The sequence below is a fragment of the Equus asinus genome, chromosome 11 (assembly GCF_041296235.1).
Source record: "Equus asinus isolate D_3611 breed Donkey chromosome 11, EquAss-T2T_v2, whole genome shotgun sequence".
Lineage (NCBI taxonomy): Eukaryota > Metazoa > Chordata > Mammalia > Perissodactyla > Equidae > Equus > Equus asinus.
The window spans coordinates 7,986,658-8,008,041 of record NC_091800.1 but is presented as its reverse complement, the minus strand read 5'-3'; the positions used below and the strand labels follow the sequence as shown (position 1 = coordinate 8,008,041).

The window sequence follows — 21,384 nt, the reverse complement described above, 5'->3', positions numbered from 1 at the left end:
CATTGTGGGCTCCATAGCAACACAGGGCTGTTTCACCTTGAAATTCACTTCACTGCCACAACATTTTCTTCTCTATAGTCTGGGGGACACAAAGTACATAAAACACATTCCCAGCCCTAGGGATCAAAGGCCACTGTGAGTCTTAGACTTTATGTGCATAACCATCACTAGAAAAATTTGTTTAAAATGCAGTATCTCTAAGAAACTCTGTTAAGTCAGGTGGAACTCAGGAATCTGCATCTTTAAACAAATCCTGGCTATTCTCACACAAGTGGTCTGTGAACCATGCTTTGACCAACACTGTCCGACAGCTTGCATCTTACGTTTAGTAGGCCCTCAATAAAAGTTTGTTGGATTAAATTTGAAAGGTGTTAAAAGAAGAATCAAGCTCTCAAGCCTGAGCATGAAAATAGGGCTAAAATCCATTCATTGCATAACCAGGTGACACGTATTCCAGTCCTAGCTTTAGCTCTAAAGGACAGTCTCCTAGGTCTCAGCCTCTTATTTATAAAATACCTACATGGGCATTGGTTTGTGTGAGGTGTCAACTCTACAACACTTTGGCTCTTTCCAGGACCAAATCATTATGGAGCAGTCAGCATATTTCTTCCTAAACAGTTGCATAATTTTACCATACTCAAAATAGTTTTAAGTCCTGCAAAGTTAACAAAGTTAACAAAGTTAACAAAGTTAGTGCTCTCCCCTTAGTATACCAAGGGGAGGTCCGTGAGCCCCTATCCATGCAGTAGGTGCTTAGAGTAGCTTTTCTAGCACAGGCGATAAATGAAATCCATTCAGCCCTGCTCTCACCACCTGTCATCTTTGTCTTTCTGGGCATAAGTATTAGCGGTGAACATGCCAGCCCATTTTGTAGTGAGTAACACAGTTACTAACTGACCAACGCTGTTTAAACTCAAGATCCAAACTCAAGTCTCAGTGGCCCGTTAGTCTACACATCTGACCCTCTTAACCTGTAAGCTGCACAGGGTGAGGGCAACCTGTCACATGCAGCATTTTATACCTAGCATCTAGCATAGTGGCTACTCAAAAGATAAAGGGTCAAGAGCATGGATGACTTGAATATCCAGCCACTAATGTATATACAAACCATAAATATTTATAGCACCGCGATTTGTATTATTGCATGTGTGGTAACTTCCATCTATATCTATCTATGATGACTTCAGAGTATAAACTCCCACAGGGCAGAGAATGTCAGAGTTAAGGCCCAAAATATGAGTGAAAGTGCAACTCAAGAAATATGCCAAACTAAGGTCTCTAAACCATGAAGCTACAAGGCCCTTCATTCTTCCTGCCAGTCAAACAAAAAGTTAAGTACCTACTTAATTATTTTACTTTATAGTTTATACTTATTTCTAGCTTTTGAATTCACTAAAGTCAAGTAATGAAAAAAGAACTCTAAAATCATGAAAAATACCAAATAAGCTATTTACCATTTGCCATTCCAGGAGTTAGAAGTCAGAATTCATTACTTTAGCACTAATTGTGGGAGAAAACATTCTTCCACAAAGACAGATAACTCTTTTAAGAAGGACAAAAAAGACACTAGATCATATACTGTATATTAATATCTATGTTTAAGAATTCAGAAATAAAATTATGAAGTGGAATGAGTTTAGATGTAGTTCAGACATTTTTACTTGAGCTAAAAACATGGAAATATAACAAAGACATTTAGTAAGGAGGTAACAAGGGTCTATTATCAAGATATATGGGTTAATAATTTCATGGGGTTATTCAAGAATGATCTGCTATGATTGAAACCATGTGTGCAGAGTTTGCACTTCTGCAGGATGTGTCGCAGCAACAAAGGCCCTAAAGATGTATTTTTGCTGCCTGCTATGTATACAGATGATTGACTTAGATACACTTCCGAGACATAAACAGTAAAGGAATGTCACTGAAGTCCTGCATGCTATCAGATAGAGATAGGGAATGCTTACCACATTGTACAAGCCGATGCACCAACGTTCAAATAAAATCTGCCCAGAAAATCCATTAACAAAGGCGAACCAAAGCTGAAAGAGAAGAAAGTTCATGAAGTTTTATATCAATATTGACCTAAATGTTTCCATTTACTGAAGAAGTAGCGGGGAATGTGGACCACCAGCTGGACACAGCTGCTGAGGGATGAAGAGCCGCAGAACCGGAGCAGTTGTTCTTTCATAAAATATAAATTCTCAATATCACAATCACCAACATTTTAAGGAAAATTTATATTTAAGGCACAAATCAATTTTAAGAGGTAATATGCACATATTTACAGGAAAGCAATTGATGTTTAATTTATATCTGTTTTGTGTCAATACTTTCTCATTGACCAGAAGAGTATCAACTTCACGTTCTTTTCCCCTATAAAGTTTATTTGATAAATATAATTTACCTTTGTAGGACTTTTAAGTAGATAAAAACGATAAACAAAAAATAGCAAAAACTCCTCTGTCGGTCATGTGTGTTCTTAGTTCATAAAACAGTGACCCTCCTTAATCGAATGTCCACCGCTTCAGCAAAGGTCAAAATACAGTAGTACGAAAGAAACATGCTCAAATCATCATTTGGAGTAACATGGTATGTATGAATAAATAAAATGTAGACTATTATTTATGTCTTCAAGTAGACTATAATTCTAATTGATTAGGCAATGCTGACATAAAAACAACTGCAGAGCAAAGTGCCAGGGACACGCACGAGAGGGGTACAAAACCATTTTAGAGAAGAAGCCATCACCGGGTATAATTAGGAGAAGACGTAGGGTGGTATGAGTGGAGTAGAAGAGGGGCGAGCCATCAGGAGGATGGGCGGGAACCTGCTTTAGAAGGGAGCAAATCCGGAAATGTGGAATACAAAATGCTGCTGTTTAAAATTAGGTTAAAGTTTAAAATTAGGTTAAATGTACAGGATAAGTCAGTATTCCCGTGATTTGGGGTAGACTTTAGAGTATCCCATGCTAAAATCACAGAATCCACCTTGTGGTGTAAAATCCTGACAGACTGAGGCCGTTACCATGGTGGAACTACACTGGCAACACAGCTGATCTCTGCGTAGAGATCAACTCTGATACTGAAATTTTACTGCGTCAGATTTTTCCAAATCAGTTTCTAGACTCCACCAGACTTAGTTTCTTAAGATGGTAATTATTACCCTAACTGTACAACTGTACCCAGTACGATACGTGGTACAAACAGGGACTCATCACTTTCCTGTGGGATCAAATGAAACACCTCAGTTCAATTGCCAGATGAAGTTTCCTTAAGCACAGCTTTCATCATCTCATTGCCCGGTTCAAAAAACTCCTAGGGATCCCTCCTAAATCTAAGATAAGCTTGCTGACCTTAAAAAGTCCTTCCACACTCCTAGTCACTCAATTTCAACTACCTCCCAAGAGGTCCCCATGAGGCCTGGCTGTTCTCAGTGAAGAAATATTGGTAGAGAACTATGAGAACCAGAAATTTGTGCTGTGCTCTGTACTCAGGATATTTTTACAACACCAACCCAAATATTAGCCATCCCTACAACAACAACTGCAATCACACTGCCTCCCCACTACTCAAGGTCTTGGCAGTCATCCTTCAACCAAACTTTTAGTGCAATGAGAGTCCAGATCCACGCCTGATTCAAACATATTTGTCTATTGTTTAACCTAATTTTCCCAAGACTATGTTATACCACTATATTTTCCTAGTCAAACAACTGAGCGAACACTGATAAATATCTAGTGATCATTTAACTATTTTCTTGCATAATTCAGTTAATGTATTGTCTTTTGTTGAAGATGGAGTACTGATATTCCTGTTGCCTTCCCCTCGCTAATATCAATCAAAAACAGCAAAAATAATTGAAAGTAGAAAAGAACTACTTTCAATGAAACCATGAGATAGCCTTAATTAAAACTACAAATGACATAGAAAAGAAGTTGATAAATAGGACAAGATTAGATCGCATTGAGGGAGAATGTTAATAGCTGACAAAACCTACAGATTAAAAAGGTTTCTAAGAAATAGGTGAAACACCCAAGAAATAGCTGAACCAACTCTTACTTAGAAGGTAAAATTGAGAAGTAGGACAAGTCACACTGAGGTCCCTGGACCAATTCAACACAACAGATAAATTGAAGTTGAAGAACAATATATGCACATATGCTTTTATCCCCCAAGAAGCAAGTGACAGGTGCAGAAGAGACAGAAAATTTGATGAGAAAGTGTTCCGAGACAACTTTGAAACCCCGCTCCTCTAGACATCATCAAAAAACAATGGAAAAAAAGGAATATGACAAAAAGCACATGAAATAATCTCTATAGAAGGAACCAGATCACAGAGCAGAAGAAAATTTTGATGTTCTCGGAGAACCTAAAAGACGTAAAGAAAGTATGGCTTTTCATTGAAATAAGAATTAAAATAAGATATGTAAGATAGCAAAGAAGGAAACAAATAAGAAACAGTCAGTGTTACAGACTAAAGCCACATAAAGGGAAAAAAAACCCAGAATTGACCTTGCTGAAAGCAGTCAGGGATAGGTAGGGTAGGCTTGAGAAAACAAATGCTAACCAAAGGACATGAGGTTAACACTGATTTTAAGAGAAAATGATAGCCTTTCAAAGATAATTAAAAAAAAATTCCAAAAAGTTGCACCTAAAAAAAGAAAGCCCTACTCTGTAGAGTAGAAAAACAAAATGTCTAAAGACATAATAGAAGAAAAGTTTCCGAAATATTCTAAAACCTTAACCAGCTTGCAGAGAGGGCATCCTTTGTCCCCAGGAAACAAAACAACAGATAGAGAAGGATAAACACCCACACATATCCTGATACATGAACTAATGAGTTTTAAAATTTTATAAGATCAATTCTTTAATATATTCAGGCGGAAAAGGCAATTAACCTACAAGTGGAAAAATCAAGTTGGCTTCATATTTGTCTCTGGTGGTGTACAAGACCAGAAGCCAGTAGTGAATGTTTACAAATCCTTAAGGAAATAAAGTATAACAAGACTTTTAGCAAAAGATAGAAACCAAAGAAACATCAAGAACTGAAAACATAACATAAAATGTGATAATAGAAGTAATACTAAATATGGCTGTTATATTAATAATAGAAAAAATTTAAAAGGCTCTATGGATACAAAAATAAAATCCAAAATATATGCCATGTACAAGAGAAATATGTCAAACAAACATGAAAAAGAAACACTATTTGAATAAGATCAAACTTATAACACTGACTTACAAAGCCCCACAGACGGAGCCCTCGCCTCCTGTTCTGACAACACCGCTTGTCCTTCACTAACCCACAACGGCCCTCTGTCGGTTCCTTGCAATCGCCAAGTATGGATCCAACTTTCTGATTGTGCACTCAAATATGAGGCAATTGTGTCAAGAGCATTTGGTTAATAAGCCATCTTCATCTCACCTGTTTGAAAGGCCCTTTATTATATAATAAATTACCACAACATATAGAAAAAATTTGTGGTATTTTGGTCTCACTGCATATACTCAAATTAATTACAGATGGCGTGAATATTTACACATAAAAAAATCAAAGCATCAGGAGAAAACAGGAAAAGAAAAGGTTTTTTTTGTATATGAAACTGACTATAAGACATTAAACTCAGAAATTATACAAAAAGAGGGATAAACTTGGAAGACTTTCTATAGAGAAAAATATTAATAAATTTAAAAGAAAATAAATAAACAGTAGAAATATTTGTAACATCTTTGAAGACAAAGGCCTAATTTCCTTAATATATAGAGACTTATAACAAATGAGGAAAAAAACACCTGACAGGCTGTTAGGAAAATAGGCCAAGAGTATATGCAGTGTGATCACAGGGGAAAAAACAATTTATAGATACAGGAACTGTTACTTTTTATGAAACACACACACAAATGGATATCATTTTTTACTTAACAGATGGGCAAAGATTTAAGTTTGATAACCCAAGGAAATAACTACTCTCATACACAGATGGTAATCTAGCATTGTCTACAAATATGTTCAATGTACTTTTCCTTTGACCCAGGGATTCCATTTTCAGGGACATACTCTAAATTATATCTAATAGCTATAATCACATAGTATTCTTCATGAACATACAAGGATGTTTACTGTGGCATTATTTGGAAAGATAAAAAATTAGAACCTACATGGACATTGATAGCTGGTTAAAGGAACTATGGCTCATCCATAACAATGAAACACTATGCAGACATTAAAAAGAATAAATAAATCTATAAGCACTATAATTAAAAAATGCCATAGATCCTATTAAAATGAAAAATATCAATGTATATGTTGAATCATTATGATTATACAGAATAGATGTCCATACTCATTTATGCATGGCAACTTTCTGGATGACATAAGAAATGTTAATATTCGTTATCTTTAGGTAGTAGAAGTGTTATCTAGCAGGTAGTATGGAGACTCATACTTCTCGTACTATTCTGAACTTTTTAAACACTTCATGTCTTATGTATATAACTGTTTCAAGCAGTTATTCTCTCCACCAGGGTTGATTTTGCCTCTGAGGAGACACTTGACAATGTCTGGAGACCTTTTTGAGGGTGCTCTTGGCATCGGTTGGGTAGAGGCCAAAGATTCTGCAAAATATCCTACAATGCCCAGGACAGTTCCCTACAACCAAGAATTATATGATCCAAAACATCAGTAGTGCCACTGTTGAAAAACCCTGGATGAAAGAAATAGATTTATTAGGTCAACCTGATAAAACTTAGAACTTCTGTTGTAACAGATGTTTGTTACAATGTACAAACATTGTATAAGCAATGTACAAGCAAAACAATAACCTGTGACAGACTGCAGGAAGCCATGATTATATTTGTATGTATGGGGTGTGGGTTCAGAATGCTTCACTTCTCTTTGAGTCACTCCCCTCTGGCCTAACCTCATACACAGAACCATAGGCCCTATTCTTTAAAGGCCATAGTAGCATGCGATGTGAACCAGAACTTCACAAATTTACATCCCTAAGCCAGAATTACATCTTTATAACTTATTAATGAGAAATTAAGGACTGTGAGTGAATTTCATATAACTAAGACACTCAAGCTGTTCAAAACATACAAGGGGAAAAAATCCTAAGAAATTGAGCATCTCTTTCCCAGCATTAACCTTCGCTCCAAGCAATCCTGAACCGTATAAAAATTTTCAATCCTTATTTCAGATTAACATCTTTGATTAGCTGAATGTTGAGATATTTTCTCTAAGAGCCAGTGTTCTGTTTCTGTCCAAGTTGGCACTGGCTCGGCCATGGTTTTCTTCAAAGACTTTTGATCTGTTTGTACTAATTTTTATCAGTTGCAGGTGCTGCAGCTTTTTGAAAAGTATAAACAAGTTCATTCTCAACATTTTCAATTCAGTTTCAATCTTCATTCAAATAATCCACCATTAGATGGTTACACTTGTTTATCTCATTGGAAATATTTATTTGGTAGAGAAAAGAATTAAAACCAAAATAAACAAAACAAACAAAGTCCATCTCCTAATTTCAAAATCCATGAGCTGGTTTTCTCTTACATTGTAAACGCTCAAACTTGATTTCATTTTGGCAAGACTTCCATAGGTGAAATGGAAAAAGTATGCGAACACACTGTATTTTTAAATATTTTTACAAACTTATTTAGTTTGTATTTATTCACGAGACAGGTACTCGATGGCTCCCTGACACGTTATAAAATCAGACTTTCACACTGGTTAGTCACATACAAATGTTAATTCACATACAAAAAAGAAAACACTGCCCAATTCCTCCACATTAATGTCATTTTTGGTGGACCACAAGTTCCAAGCTGCATACACCAATGCCCTCAATGCAAACAGATGGCCATTCCTCTCTGATGTGCAGTTCCCTGGACTGTGGCTTGCTTACAGACACTAAATTTTACTCTTCTGGACTAATGTGGAAAAAGACTCCTCTGCCTTTACTCTCTTGTTAACTAGGAATGCTATTAAATGAACGCAGTCAAAGCGGAGAGGGCCAGGTTCTGCCTGGACGGCCTCAGACTTGGTGAGTTGGTGGGAAGATCTGCCAAGCACTGACAGCTTGCCAAGCTCCTGGGGTTTTTGGTCCTCAAATGTAGTGCTGTTAGGAGCAAACTGACCCAAATTTATTAAATGGCTTTTCCTTCTTGGAAAAAGATCTTTCTTTGCTTTAACTGCTGCCTCTCTGCCAAAAATGCAGTAACCGTCTTGGCTAATTGCACAGAGTCTGGTCTAGAGGTCCCGGCCGCCATTGCAGAACCTCAGAGGCTGGACCCGCCACCACTCAGGCTCTCAAGTAACAGCCGACGTACTTAGATGATTGCTTCCTTTGGGAAAGGGAGGACCTGTTCCTTGATTTATTCTGTTCTTCCAAGACCTATGGCAGAGACTGAAGTGGAAAAGAACCCTACTGAGAATAATTAAATAAATTAGCCATTGAGTTTCTCTCTAAAGTGGCAATAACATCTTGATCTACTGATTTGCACATCAAGTCTGAACTGCTTAGCCAGCATTAAAGATATCTGTTTAAAAGTGAAAGCCCTACAATCTTTTTGGAATTTGATCTGGCAATATGTATTAGGATAAAAAATAAGCATCTTGAAATTCTGTTTTCAGAAATTTATTTCTCATAAATGAAAGCACCTGTACATAAAAACATACCCTGTTTTTGAAGTATTGTTAATAGTGAAAAATACAACAAAGCAAAAAGCATAAGGAAAAAAATCCCCCTAAAGTTCTTTATTAGGGGTCAACGTAGCAAGTCTACGAAATATTAAGCACTTATCTTTTAATGTGTTAAATCTATATGTATGTAAATGAAGGAATATATGCCAAAGAAATAGGATTAGACTGATAAAAGAAAAGGCAAAATAAATAAGTCAGTAGGTAGGAAGGTAGATGATCAAGGGAAAAAAATCAAGAATGCTATAATAGAACAAAGGTTATCAGAAATAACAATAAGTAGTAATAATAATAAAAATGGTAGTAGCAAAATACCCCAGAAACTTCTCCCTCAAGTATCTTTTGTTCAATAATTATAGGATTGAGTGGCCAGAATTAGATGCAGACTATTGTAATAAATGGGCAGGGCTCCATCTTGAAAATCTTTGGTGAGTTTTCTCTTTCTGAGTCAGTCCCGGGCAGGTACAATACTAGCAACAAACACAAAATACTTAGAAAACTTCTAAGGACTTTTCAAGGCAAACAAACAAACAAAAAAGAAAGCTACAGAGGAATGTGTATAGGATCCAATTTTGTAAACCACAACAAAAATGCCCCATGTTGACACACATTTGTACGAGTGCAAAGAGAGGTATGGAAGGCTCGCTAAATTTCCCTACTGATTCCCTGAGCAGACATAGAGGCAGATGAGGGGAAACCATTTCTACTCTGTACATCTCTATTATCGTTACAACAAATAGGCATTACTTCAAAGAAGTATGCAGAAGAAAAGACCTTGTTATTTTCTAACACTACACCATGCTCATTTCTCTCTTCACATCCTATGATTTTTGTTGCCTTGTTATCTGTCTACTCCACCCTTTGAAAGACACAGGCAGGCAGAGATTATATTGATTCCATTCACCATTACATGCTCAGGATTTAGCACAGTGGCTGGCATATAGTAGGTGCTAACTAAATGAATACACGCAGAAAATTAATATTTAACATTAAAGAAGAAAGGTCACGTAAAAGTGAGCATAGAACCGATCATGGAACTGGCCAAACAGGTTCATCCTAGTTCGAGCACTTAATTGCTATGTGAGCACAGGGGACTTTTTTTTCCCTGAATGAATGGAAAGAAAACCACACACTGTAGAATTGTCATTTTTCCTGTTTTTGATGATGATGATAAAAGCTAACATGCATTTCACACTTACTCTGTGCCAAGAATCTCGCAACACTCTAAATGGATTCTCTCATTTAAACTTCACAGCAATCCTAACAAGTAGGCATTATCCCCATTTCACAAATGAGGAAATCAGGGCACAGAACAGATTAAAGATAGTATGGCTGGTACCAAATAGGTGTGTAGTTATCAATAATAGACCCTAAATAACAAGTAATTTTTTAAAACATCAAAGTAAAGGCAATTCAGAATTGAATCAATATTTATGGCTATGAACTTACAAAGCCAGCCCTGATGGTCTAGTGGTTAAGATTCGGCGCTCTCACTGCCATGACCCGGCTTCATTCCCCGGTCAGGGAAGCACATCACCCACCTGTCTGTCGGTTGTCATACCGTGGCGGTGGCGGAGGAGTGTTGCTGTGATGCTGAAAGCTACACCATATCAGCAGGGTCACCCAGGGTGGAGTGGATTTCAGAAGAGATTTCAGACTAAGATAGACCAGGAAGAAGGACCTGGCCACCTACTTCCAAAAAACTTGGCCGTGAAAACCCTATGAATGAATTGTCTGATATAGCACCAGTGGGTGAGAGGATGGCCAAAGAGATCCGGCAGTGTTCCACTCTGCTGTATATAGGGTTGCTAGGAGTCGAAATCAAATTCATGGCACAAACAACAACAAAACTTATAATGCTGTTGATATTTTAAGACTGTAACATTAACAAAATACTTCACATCTATAAGCACATGAGCAGATTGAAAAACTTAAGAAAATGATCCAAATCTTAAGCTTCTAATGCCATGTAAGGAAGCTAAAGGATCCTTTTTAGATTAGGGCATAGACTGTTTTGAAAATCAGGCTGGAAAAATCTTCCCCATTTTGCATAATAAAGTACAATCACTCTAGGCGCCAGCCTGGTAGTGCAACGGTTAAGTTCACACCTTCAGCTCGCAGGTTCGCTGGTTTGGATCCCAGGTGCAGACATGGCACCGCTTGGCATGCCATGCTGTGGTAGGCGTCCCACATATAAAGTAGAGGAAGGTGGGCACGGATATTAGCTCAGGGCCAGGCTTCCTCAAAAAAGAGGAGGACTGGCAGCAGATGTTAGCTCAGGGCTAATCTTCCTCCAAAAAAAAAAGATACAATCACTCTAGTTTGAAATATTTTCCTGCAATATCTGAGCTAAAATACTGCAATCTTTTGCTAACATGGATGAAACTGACCCAGTAGACAATCAAAAGTAAACCACTTACCTTTCATTATCCAAATTCTTTGAATAAAAGAACCCCACAAATTAATACTAATGTGACAATCTAAGTTATGTTTAAAGGGGTTCGAATTTCAAAAAGTATAAAATAGAAAGTATTACATGCAAATAAATGCATACACATATGATGTGCACATACAAATTTCCTACTTTAGAATTTTATTTTCTATTAAAATCTCAAATAATGCAAGAAGTTGAATCTATAGCTCAAAAGTCAAAAAGTTAATAAGGGGAAGTCTGGTAAACACTTTTAAAGTTTCCTTAATTAATTTTTCAATGCTACAAAATGCCTCTGTTTCTGCAAAATTACATGCTTATACTACGGAACATCAAGTAAATACAAAATCGTGTTTCCCTCCCATAAAAGGCCATAAAACCAACCAGATGGTGTATGCAAAATTAAATTGATTTTTAATAAGGAATTCTTGGCACAACAGAATGTAATCGCTCCAAATTGTGTCAAGGACTACTTACATTTTTTTTATAGTTTAAGGCTTAGATTCTTCAGCCCAAATGGTGTGCTACAGTGTTAGGCGACCAAACGGCTCTGGAGACCAGTAATGAAATAATGAGTCTTTCATCTGGAGGGCATTGGTTAGGATCTGCTAGCGTTCATTAATGACACAGTCGTTTCCAACCTCTGGTGTTGGAACAGTGGTGGGGGTTTTATTATGGAAGGGGTAGCAGAAATATGTATAAGATCATTTCATTTATGGACAGGACCTATGGGAAATATTTGAGAACATGCGTTATATAACCAATAAAGTTATGTCTTAACATTGACAGTAAGATTTAATGCCTGGTTCCACAGACTAGAGTCGTAAGAAGGCAGCAGAGTTTTGATGCTGTCCCCCTACCCCTGCCAGCCACATGATCCCTGTAGCCTGGGCAAGATGTGACATTTCTTTTACTTATTTTCTTGTTCTAGAAATTGGCAGAAAGGTGTGTCTACCCTCTCAGGGGAGGATTACAAGGAAAGACTCACAGGTATTCTTTTAAAAATTCAGCTATTGAACCATTTATTAAGACTCTCCTTCAAATTATGCTCTGTGCAATGTGTAGGAGTTACAAAGGTCAAGCAGATGCCATCCTTGCCCTTAAAGAATTCAGTGCAGCTGGGGACAGTTTTGGGACAACTCAAGGTTACAGAAAAATTCTTTGGGAACATAAAAGGAGGGAGAAATGGGCTTTGTCTATAGGAATCACCACAGCTTTTCCAGAGGTGGTGGGCACTTGGGCCGGTCTTACAGCAGCAGATTCCATGCATCGATTGGGTGGGGGAGGAGCGACACTAAACGTAGAGGGAACAACTTGTACATAGCTGTGCAGATGTGAATTTCCAGGTGGCTAGAGCAAGGAAAGTGAAGCGAGAGGAGAGGGCTGAGTGCAGGCTGTGCAGGACACTAGACAGGTTCTTCAAATATGTGGACAGCGCATATATTGCCTTTGAAAAATTATGTAGCTATGAATCTCAAAAACTATTCAATATATTTTTATTTATTGTGGTAAAATATACACAACATAAAATTTACCATTTTAACCATTTTTAAGTGTACAAGCCAGTGGCATTGAGCACATTCGCATTGTTGGAAAACCATCGCCACTATCCATCTCCAGAACTTTTTCATCGTCCCAAACCGAAACTGTTCCATAAACAATAACTCTCCATTCCCCCTCCCTGCAGTCCCTAATAGCCACTCTTCTACCTTCTGTCTCTAGGAGTTTAACTATTCTAGTTACTTTATACAAGTGGAATCATGCAATATTTGTCCTTTTGTGCCTGCCTTCTATCTTTCAGCACAATGTTCTGAAGGTTCATCCATGTTGTAGCAATTACCAGAATTCATTTTTAAGGCTGAATAATATTTCATTGTATGTATATACCACATTTTGCTTATTCATTCCTCCATGGATGGACACTTGGGTTGTTTCCACTTTTGGCTTCTATGAACACTGGTGTCCAAATATCTGTTCAAATCCTTGCTTTCAATTCTTTTGAGTATATATCCAGAAGTAGAATTGCTGGATTTTATGGTATTTCTATGTTTAACTTTTTGAGGAGCCTCCATACTGTCTTCCATACTGGCTGCACCATTTTACTTTCCCACTAGCAAGGCATAAAGCTTCCAATTTCTCTACATCCTTACCAACACTCGTTCTTTCCTTTTCGTTTTTTGTTTTTTTTTTTATAGCAGCCATCCTAATGGGTATGAATTGGTATCTCACTGTGGTTTTGATTTGTATTTCCCTAATGGTTAGGAATGTTGAGCAATTTTCATGTGCTTATTGGCCACTTGTATATCTTCTTTGGAGAAATGTCTATTCAAGTCCTTTACTGACTTTCGAATTGGGTTTTCTTGTTGTTGTTGAGTTGTAGGAGCTCTTTATATATTCTGGATATTAATCCCTTATCAGATATATAATTTTCAAATATTTTCTCCCATTCTGTGGGAGAATCCAAATGTCATAATTTTCTCCCTAAGTGTTCTTCTGAGAGTTTTATAGTTTTAATTCTCCTCTTTAGGTCTTTGATCCACTTTAAGTTAATTTTTCTATATAGTGTAACATAAGAGTTCAATTTTCCTTTGCATGTGGATATTCAGTTTTCCAAGCACCATTTGTTGAAAAGATGGTTCTTTCCCCATTGAAGAGTCTTGACATCCTTATCAAAAATCATTTGGGGGCTGGTATGGTGGTGCAGCAGTTAAGTTCACATGATCCGCTTCTCAGGGGTCCGGGGTTCGCTGGTTTGGGTCCCAGGCGCTGACATGGCACCTCTTGGCAAAAGCCATGCTGTGGTAGGCATCCCACGTATAAAGTAGAGGAAGATGGGCGTGGATGTGAGCTCAGGGCCAGTCTTCCTCAGCAAAAAGAGGAGGATTGGCAGTAGTTAGCTCAGGGCTAATCTTCTTCTTCAAAAAAAAATCATTTGACTGTATAGACAAGGGTTTATTTCTGGGCTCGCTATTCTATTCCATTGCTCTATATGTTCATCTTTATGCCAGTACCACACTGTTTTGATTACTGTAGGTTTTTAGCAAGTTTTGGAATCAGGAAGTGTGATGCCTCCAACTTTGCTCTTCTTTTTCAAGATTGTTTTGGCTATTTGAGGTCCCTTAAGATTCCATAAGGATTTTAGGATGGGTTTTTCTACTTCAGCAAAACATGTCATTGGGATTTTGACAGGGATTACATTGACTGTAGATTCCTTTGATCTCAATATATTTTTAAAGTAATGTAAATTTTTTAATGATAAGGTTAAGTAATTGGAAAGGATATAATTTCTGGCATATTGTAAATACTGACATTTTAAAATAAATTTGCTTCATTCTTTTAACGTAGCATGGATTCCACGTACCACAAATGGACGCCCATCACAACCCGCTTTGAGAAATACACAAAGAAATACTTCAACAGTCATAAATTTTATATCATTATTTTTGTCTTGAACTTTTTCCATTCTACTTGACCTAGACATAATTTAACCCTAATTTAATGTATTTTTGTTTGAAAGCCTTTTATTGATTATCCTATCATACTACACAAAAATAATGAATAGAAATGAAAATTAACTTTTTTTTAATTTCCTGTGGCTATATGGCTCTAAGTGTTAAAAAGTTCTTCTGGATTGAGTTTTTGTTACAATTACTAGTGGTACACAATTGATAAAATTATGTATTTTGATAATTATCAAATAATAAGATTTTGTTGTAAATACATCTTTTAATGAGATAAATGGAACAGAGGCCTCCCCTAGCCCATTAGTTCACATAACTATGGAAGAATATTACCTATTATTAGATTGTGACAGGGTTCAGTATCATTTCTATAGATCTAAGTCCCAAGAATCTAGTTCACATAGTAAATGAGAATGGAAAGTTTTATTAGAGAAATATCCATTAACACTTTGGACCTCTGAGCCATGTGCCAAAAAATAATACAGTGCTCTAATAGTAAAGTTAATTTTTTTTTTTTAGATTTTTTAAAATTTTTTTCCTTTTTCTCCCCAAAGCCCCCCGGTACATAGTTGTATATTCTTCGTTGTGCGTCCTTCTAGCTGTGGCCTGTGGGACGCTGCCTCAATGTGGTTTGATGAGCAGTGCTATGTCCGCGCCCAGGATTTGAACCAATGAAACACTGGGCCACCTGCAACGGAGCGCACGAACTTAACCACTCGGCCACGGGGCCAGACCCATTAAAGTTATTTGAAGTGATCTATCTGCTGATATCTTGATTAGGTCCTTTCTAAAGTTTTCTGAAAGCAAAGAAATAGAAACCACTGACTTGCAAAAGAATTTGTTAACTATCCATCAGAATAATTTACTTTCCTAACCTCTAGGAAGTATACCTGAATGCCATACCAAGAAGTTTCAAATAACTTCTAATTATTCCTGCTATGTCTTCAGTTAAACACATCTTTTTCATCTAAGACACTCAGAAAAGTTTGGGAAAAATAAAAATATTTTTCATTTTTAATACACTGTTGCTATTACATTATTGTCTGATAAACAGTTTCCTCTTATCACATAAGTGCTACCTTACACCATATTCTCTGTGCACGAGATTCTCTGAGTGTGTGACACCGTCACCCAGGATCACATGCTTTAAGTATTCTTCCAAACCTTAGAATTGCAGATTTAGCTCATTTAAGTTTTGGAATATTTCTGCTATATAACCTAACTGGCAATACCCATCTTCATTTTTTTTTAAGTAATCAGTTAAATCAGGAAAAAACAATTCTGATTTCAAATTTCAACTAAAATATACATGTTAATATATATCCCCATAATGACCATTTCATTCTGAGCTTCCCTTCACAGATACAGATCAAAGGAATGAACAGAGCCCTGACATGAATATGGTGTCTACATGAAATAAAGGACAGCTGCCTTCCATGTTTCTCTCCAAGGATCTCTCTGGACAGTTCTTCAGGAGCAATGTGTCGTTGACGTGGGGTAGAAGAGGTGGGTTTTATTTTTTCAGTAAATGTTGTCTTCTTGGTTTGTGTCCTTGAGATTTTTTTTTTTTTTTTTTTTTTACCATGGAGCAGGCCCCACAGTAAGATTCTGAAGAGGCAAGATGTATGCTGGTCATTTGTATAGTGGGAAATGTTGACTATGGAGAGGGAGGTGGGGACAGAGCATGAGAAGAACCAAGAGCACCGTGTAAGTCAACCACTGGGAATGGCTGCCGTGGAAAGTCTTCAAATGCTCCCAGAGTACCTTCTGCTCTAGGACCTGCTTTCTCCTAAGAAATGGGGAGCCCAGGGCAATTACATCTAGGCAGGGAGGTGGTATGAGCCATTTACCCTTTTGGAAGTTTACCTTGCAAATGAAAATGTAGGAGGAAGATGGGAGAGTCATGAAAGGCAGAAATCACACTGGGGATGAGTCTTAGAAAGAGTTCTTGAGAGGTCCTGATTGACGGAATTAATACGGAGAGGCAGCAAAGGATAATTCCAAGAGTCTTCTGAAGGAAGACTGGAGAGATAGTAATGACCACAATTAGAGGTGAACCTTGGTGAGATGGTAGAAGACAAATTCATTTTGGGAGCACGTTAAATGTGCAGTACCTGTGGGCTCTCCAGGAAGAAATTCAAAACGCAAGGTTGATACCCAGGGGAGAGTTTTAGGTAAGAAAAATGTTTGTAACATTAATAAATAGATAATAATCGCATCAATGGGAGTAGAAGTCATCCAGTGGGATGTACAAAGGAAACCTGTGCAAGGAGGAAAGAAGAAATCCATGGATGGGCCTTTGGGGTTTCAGCAACATTTACAGGTCAAGGGCCAGAGACAGAAGCAGAGAAAAGGCATTTTGTATTAAATTTTATAAATGGACTTAAAGTTTATAGCTAATTAATTTTAACCCTAAGTAAATATTTATTTATGGGCCAGGCACTTCTGAAAGTCCCATCCAGAGACTTCCACTTGTACATCACTGGCCAGAACCAGGTCACACAGCCACCTCCAGAAAAACTGAGTGTGCTATGGGGAAGGAATTTAAAGATGAAGTCAAGTTACAACAACAACCCTGTCTGTCCCATCAGATCAAAACTACACAAGATGATAAAAGCTAAAACCATACCATCCACTGTAAAAGTACCCACCTACTCTGCCATTGGTCCCAGCCATTATGCCCAGTATTCCCAGCTCTCAGTGTCTGCCCCTTCGAAGTGGCAGCTTCCTCAAAGGCCCAAAACTGAGAGGTGCTTCAGCAGGCTTAGTTATAAGATCTCTGAATGAACTAAAATGGGAGACATCCTTAGGAGCATCACTTCTCCCAGTCAATATCATACATCAATCTCAGGCCTTACAGAGTTGTTAATATAGGGCTTAGAGCTTCACGTGGAAAACCATTCCTGAACGCTTTTTCCTTTCTCTTCCCCCTTTTCTTTGCTCTCAGCTTTTATTTTAAGAAGGAAAATGTAATATTTCCTTAAGAAATTCACAGCAGTCAGGCTACCATGATGGTCATTTTATTGCCTTATGCTTAACTATGGCATTATTAATATTTACAATACAACATAATTTATTTAAAATAATTTTAAGGCATTGATATAGCAACTTGTCTATTTTAAGTGTACATATTTATGATTTCAGAATGACAGTTTAACAACTAGCAGAAATATTTTTCAATCTTGCTAAAAGGCCTAGACAGGCTATCAGCAATTGCTGAAGGCACTAATTGCAGCATGGTATGTGCTTTATGAGGAGTTAAATTCTCAAAATATCCTCTCTTGCTGCAGATACTTGTCAATCTTAGAATTGCACTAAATAAATTAATATATAATTTAACCTGAATATTATATATAACACAATTAATTATTAATGCCTGGGAAAAATTCCAAAATTCATTCCTGAGAAGGTCCTCTTGATTACTATCCAAATGTACATGAACATATATAGTAAAAATGATGTGTTCTTCATACTTGCATGATGTAAAACTCTTTTTCACAATAGAATTTGGGGAGCAGGCACAGTGTTCATCATTATCTAGATTTGCTAAGAAGTTCGTTCTCTGTTATTTTCATAACTCTTTTGGAAATTCCTTCCAGAGAGGAAAATAAATGTGATAAACAATGGAAAAAGCTGTTAACTTTTATCACAGGGCCAAATTACTCTGAGCATACATTAATTTTATTAGTATCTGAAATGTATTAACTGTTCAATATTTCAATATTTGCATTATTAGATAAATGTTAAATATATAAATAAGAAACAAAAATGTTAATTAAAGGAAGACTAAAATCACATATTGGAGCTTCAAAGAAGAGCTTTCAAAAACAGAAAAAGACAACCAGATCAATGGAGACAAATAAGGAAACAAAAGGAAATTTCAAATAAATTTTATTTCATATCCCCAAAGAAACATTTAGAAGATATTACATCCATAAACTAAGATCAGAATGTTACTATAAAAGTAGGAGGGAAAAAAAAGAAAATAAAGCACTTGCACATTAAAAAGAAAGAAAAAGACTGTTAACGTTAAAAAACCCCAAAAACTCTCACTAGTGGGGCTGGAGGATAAGTGCAGGAATCTCTAAGAAGGCAAACACAAGATGAAGAGTTAAAGAAAATACAACAGCTTGGGAGATAAACCCAAAAGGGTCAACATATGACCAAATTGTAAGAAAGACGAAATGCAGAAAATGGAAGGGAAGATATTACAAGAAAAAAACATAAGAAATGTCACAGACTAAAGAAAACCAGTTTATAGGTTGGAAAGGCACATAAAGGAAAGAAGATCCACACAAAAACACACACACCTTTGCAAATTTCAGAACATTAAACATAAAGAGAAGACAAAAATATTCCGGAGTCTAAATACAAAGGATTGAGAATTAGAAGTGCATTGAGTTTCTCTCCAGCCAACCAGAAGGAAGCTAAAGAGCACAGAGCATTCCGAGAGAAAAAGAATCTCAGCCTAGAATTTTATACCCAGCCCATCTACCAGTCAAATATAATCAGAGAATAAAGATATTTTCAGTTATCCAATGTCTCAGAAATATACTACCCATGTAAAACTTCTTAAGAATCTACAGATATGTGTGCTTCAGGAACAAGCGAGGAAATCAAGAATAAAGGAGACAAGGAATCCGGGAAACAAATGTCAGCAGGAGCAGAAGCCCTAGAGAAGAGAGTCTGCAGGGGACCTTGAGGAGAGGGGGCCTCTGAAGGGAGAGGCAGGTGAACAGGAAGTTGAAGAAAACACCTAATATAATGGAACATCTGGAGAGTGTTCTGGAGAATTAAAAGTATGCAGAATTCCACTAGGTCAAGAGACAAAAAGAACAGCTTTTACAAACTACAGGAAAAATTGAAACCTGAGCAAGAAAGGAAAAATAATCATAACATACTTCTTGCTCCTCAGAGAACATTATTTACCTAATTTTAAAGAGGTTAACATGGATCTCCACATTAATTACAATGATAAATATATCTATATTGGAATGGAGAAGGAGGGCAGGGCAGTCATGTCTGGGAGGGAAATTCTCACCCACCAAAACAGGAATCAAAAGATAACGTCCAAAACAGACAAATCAACACACAGCACAAGTACATATTTAGGGATATGAAGATAACTTCCAGAAGAAACATCTAAAAGATGTTCTCTTTTGGGATTATGACCAGAAGAGAAGTACAGCAGGGTAAGGATTACCATTTTTAACAGTACATAAATATATACATATACACAGCATATACACAAAAATACACCCACACACGTATACTATGCTTCCAGGTACTATGACTTTTAAGTAAACAGCATGCTTTATTTTAATTTAAAAATTTTATATAATTGACAGTATTTCCCAAAAACATTATATCAAATTATTGACTACTTGATAATGGTTTTATTTCTGCGTTGACATTTGGATTATATTTATATTTTTCTATTGCCAAAGTTATGCCACTGATATCACTGTGTATTTCACTGCCAAGTGCCTTACACACACTAATTATCAATTTAAAATCATGTTATTACATCCCACTCAGTACAGCTTACATAATTAGGAGGAAAAAATCCAGGAAAACAGCTGCCTCTTAATTAAGATGACAGGGTTTTTTAATACAGCTATGGATATTTTTTCTTTCAGGGGAGGCAAATGGCAAAAATTTTGGATAACTCTCTACAAAATTCATCTCTTATGATCCTTAACTATAACATCATGCACAAAATTTATAGGGAAAGCTGAAAACAAAATGATAAAATGTAAACACGATCATAATTCCATCCTTTAATATTTACTTTCCAAAAAAGTGTCAAAGTTCACCAACGATTTGATGGTATAAATGAATATACCACAATCACATCAACAATTCTTAAAAAAAGATCAAATAGTCAACCCAGGAAACAAAAACGGCCTGTGTGCAGTTCTGCAATTGCAGGTGAAATCGGCCTCCCCCGGCTCTCCCCTCCTCACTCTCTCCCGCCCCTCCTGCCCCAGCTCTCCCCTCCTTGCTCTCTCCCACCCCTCCTCAGTACCCTATTCCCCTCAGTGAGCCATTAAGGTCCCTGTATTTGAGCTTTCTGGAAATTTATTTACTATTACAAACAAAGTCACATATTACTGCTGCTGAGAATGGACCCACGAATCAGAGAGACCAGCATTTTAAAGCTGGAAAGGACTAACTGATTCAACTTACTTTTATGAAGTGTTTACTAGAGATAGAGTAGTTCAAAAAAGACATTCTCTGGCCTTACAGAGGTTTTAGATTCAGGCTGGGAACAACAGACGGTACAATTAATTTTGTCATCCAGAAAGTGATAAATGCTATTAAGGATAGTAAAGGCTGCTAAGGACCCGAAACAAGGCTTCTCTAAGGAAAAGCCCCACAGCTAAGGTTTGAGAGGTGGGTGGTGGTTAGCTGCAAAGACAGATGGGCAGGGTCTGTGCTCTCCATTCACACTCTAATTTTAACTTGCTGTTTAAAGAAATAGAATCTTGTGTAAATTAATCAGCAATAAGATTAGAAGTACGGGTAAATTCAGAAAGAATACAAACAAAGCCTCATTCAGAGAAAGTGCTTTTCCCACAACTGTCAATACTGAATGAAGGTCACAAACTATAGGAGTGGAAGGAAAGCTGTTATGACAATTACTTTTCTGACGTTCAAAGCCCAGAGAAAAACAACACAACCCAACAAAACTGAAACAACTTTTTCCTTTACCGTCTTTGAGTGGTTGAAGTTTCCATAAGTGGCCCCCCAGGCAGTGAGCGGTTTAGGTGGTCCCCTCTGTGGCAATAAATT

General features: G+C 37.0%; 1 protein-coding gene across 5 annotated transcripts in view; it reads right to left on the bottom strand.

Annotated features, from left to right (window-relative positions):
- Positions 1-21,384, bottom strand: part of LOC106832434 (phospholipid-transporting ATPase IB) — a 588,664-nt gene that overhangs the window by 176,722 nt on the left and 390,558 nt on the right. For all 5 annotated transcript variants that reach the window (XM_044777414.2, XM_070520415.1, XM_070520416.1 and 2 more), the window contains one exon: positions 1,965-2,039. In XM_044777414.2, the coding sequence (XP_044633349.1) occupies positions 1,965-2,039 (75 nt within the window). The remainder of the gene's footprint in view (positions 1-1,964; positions 2,040-21,384) is intronic.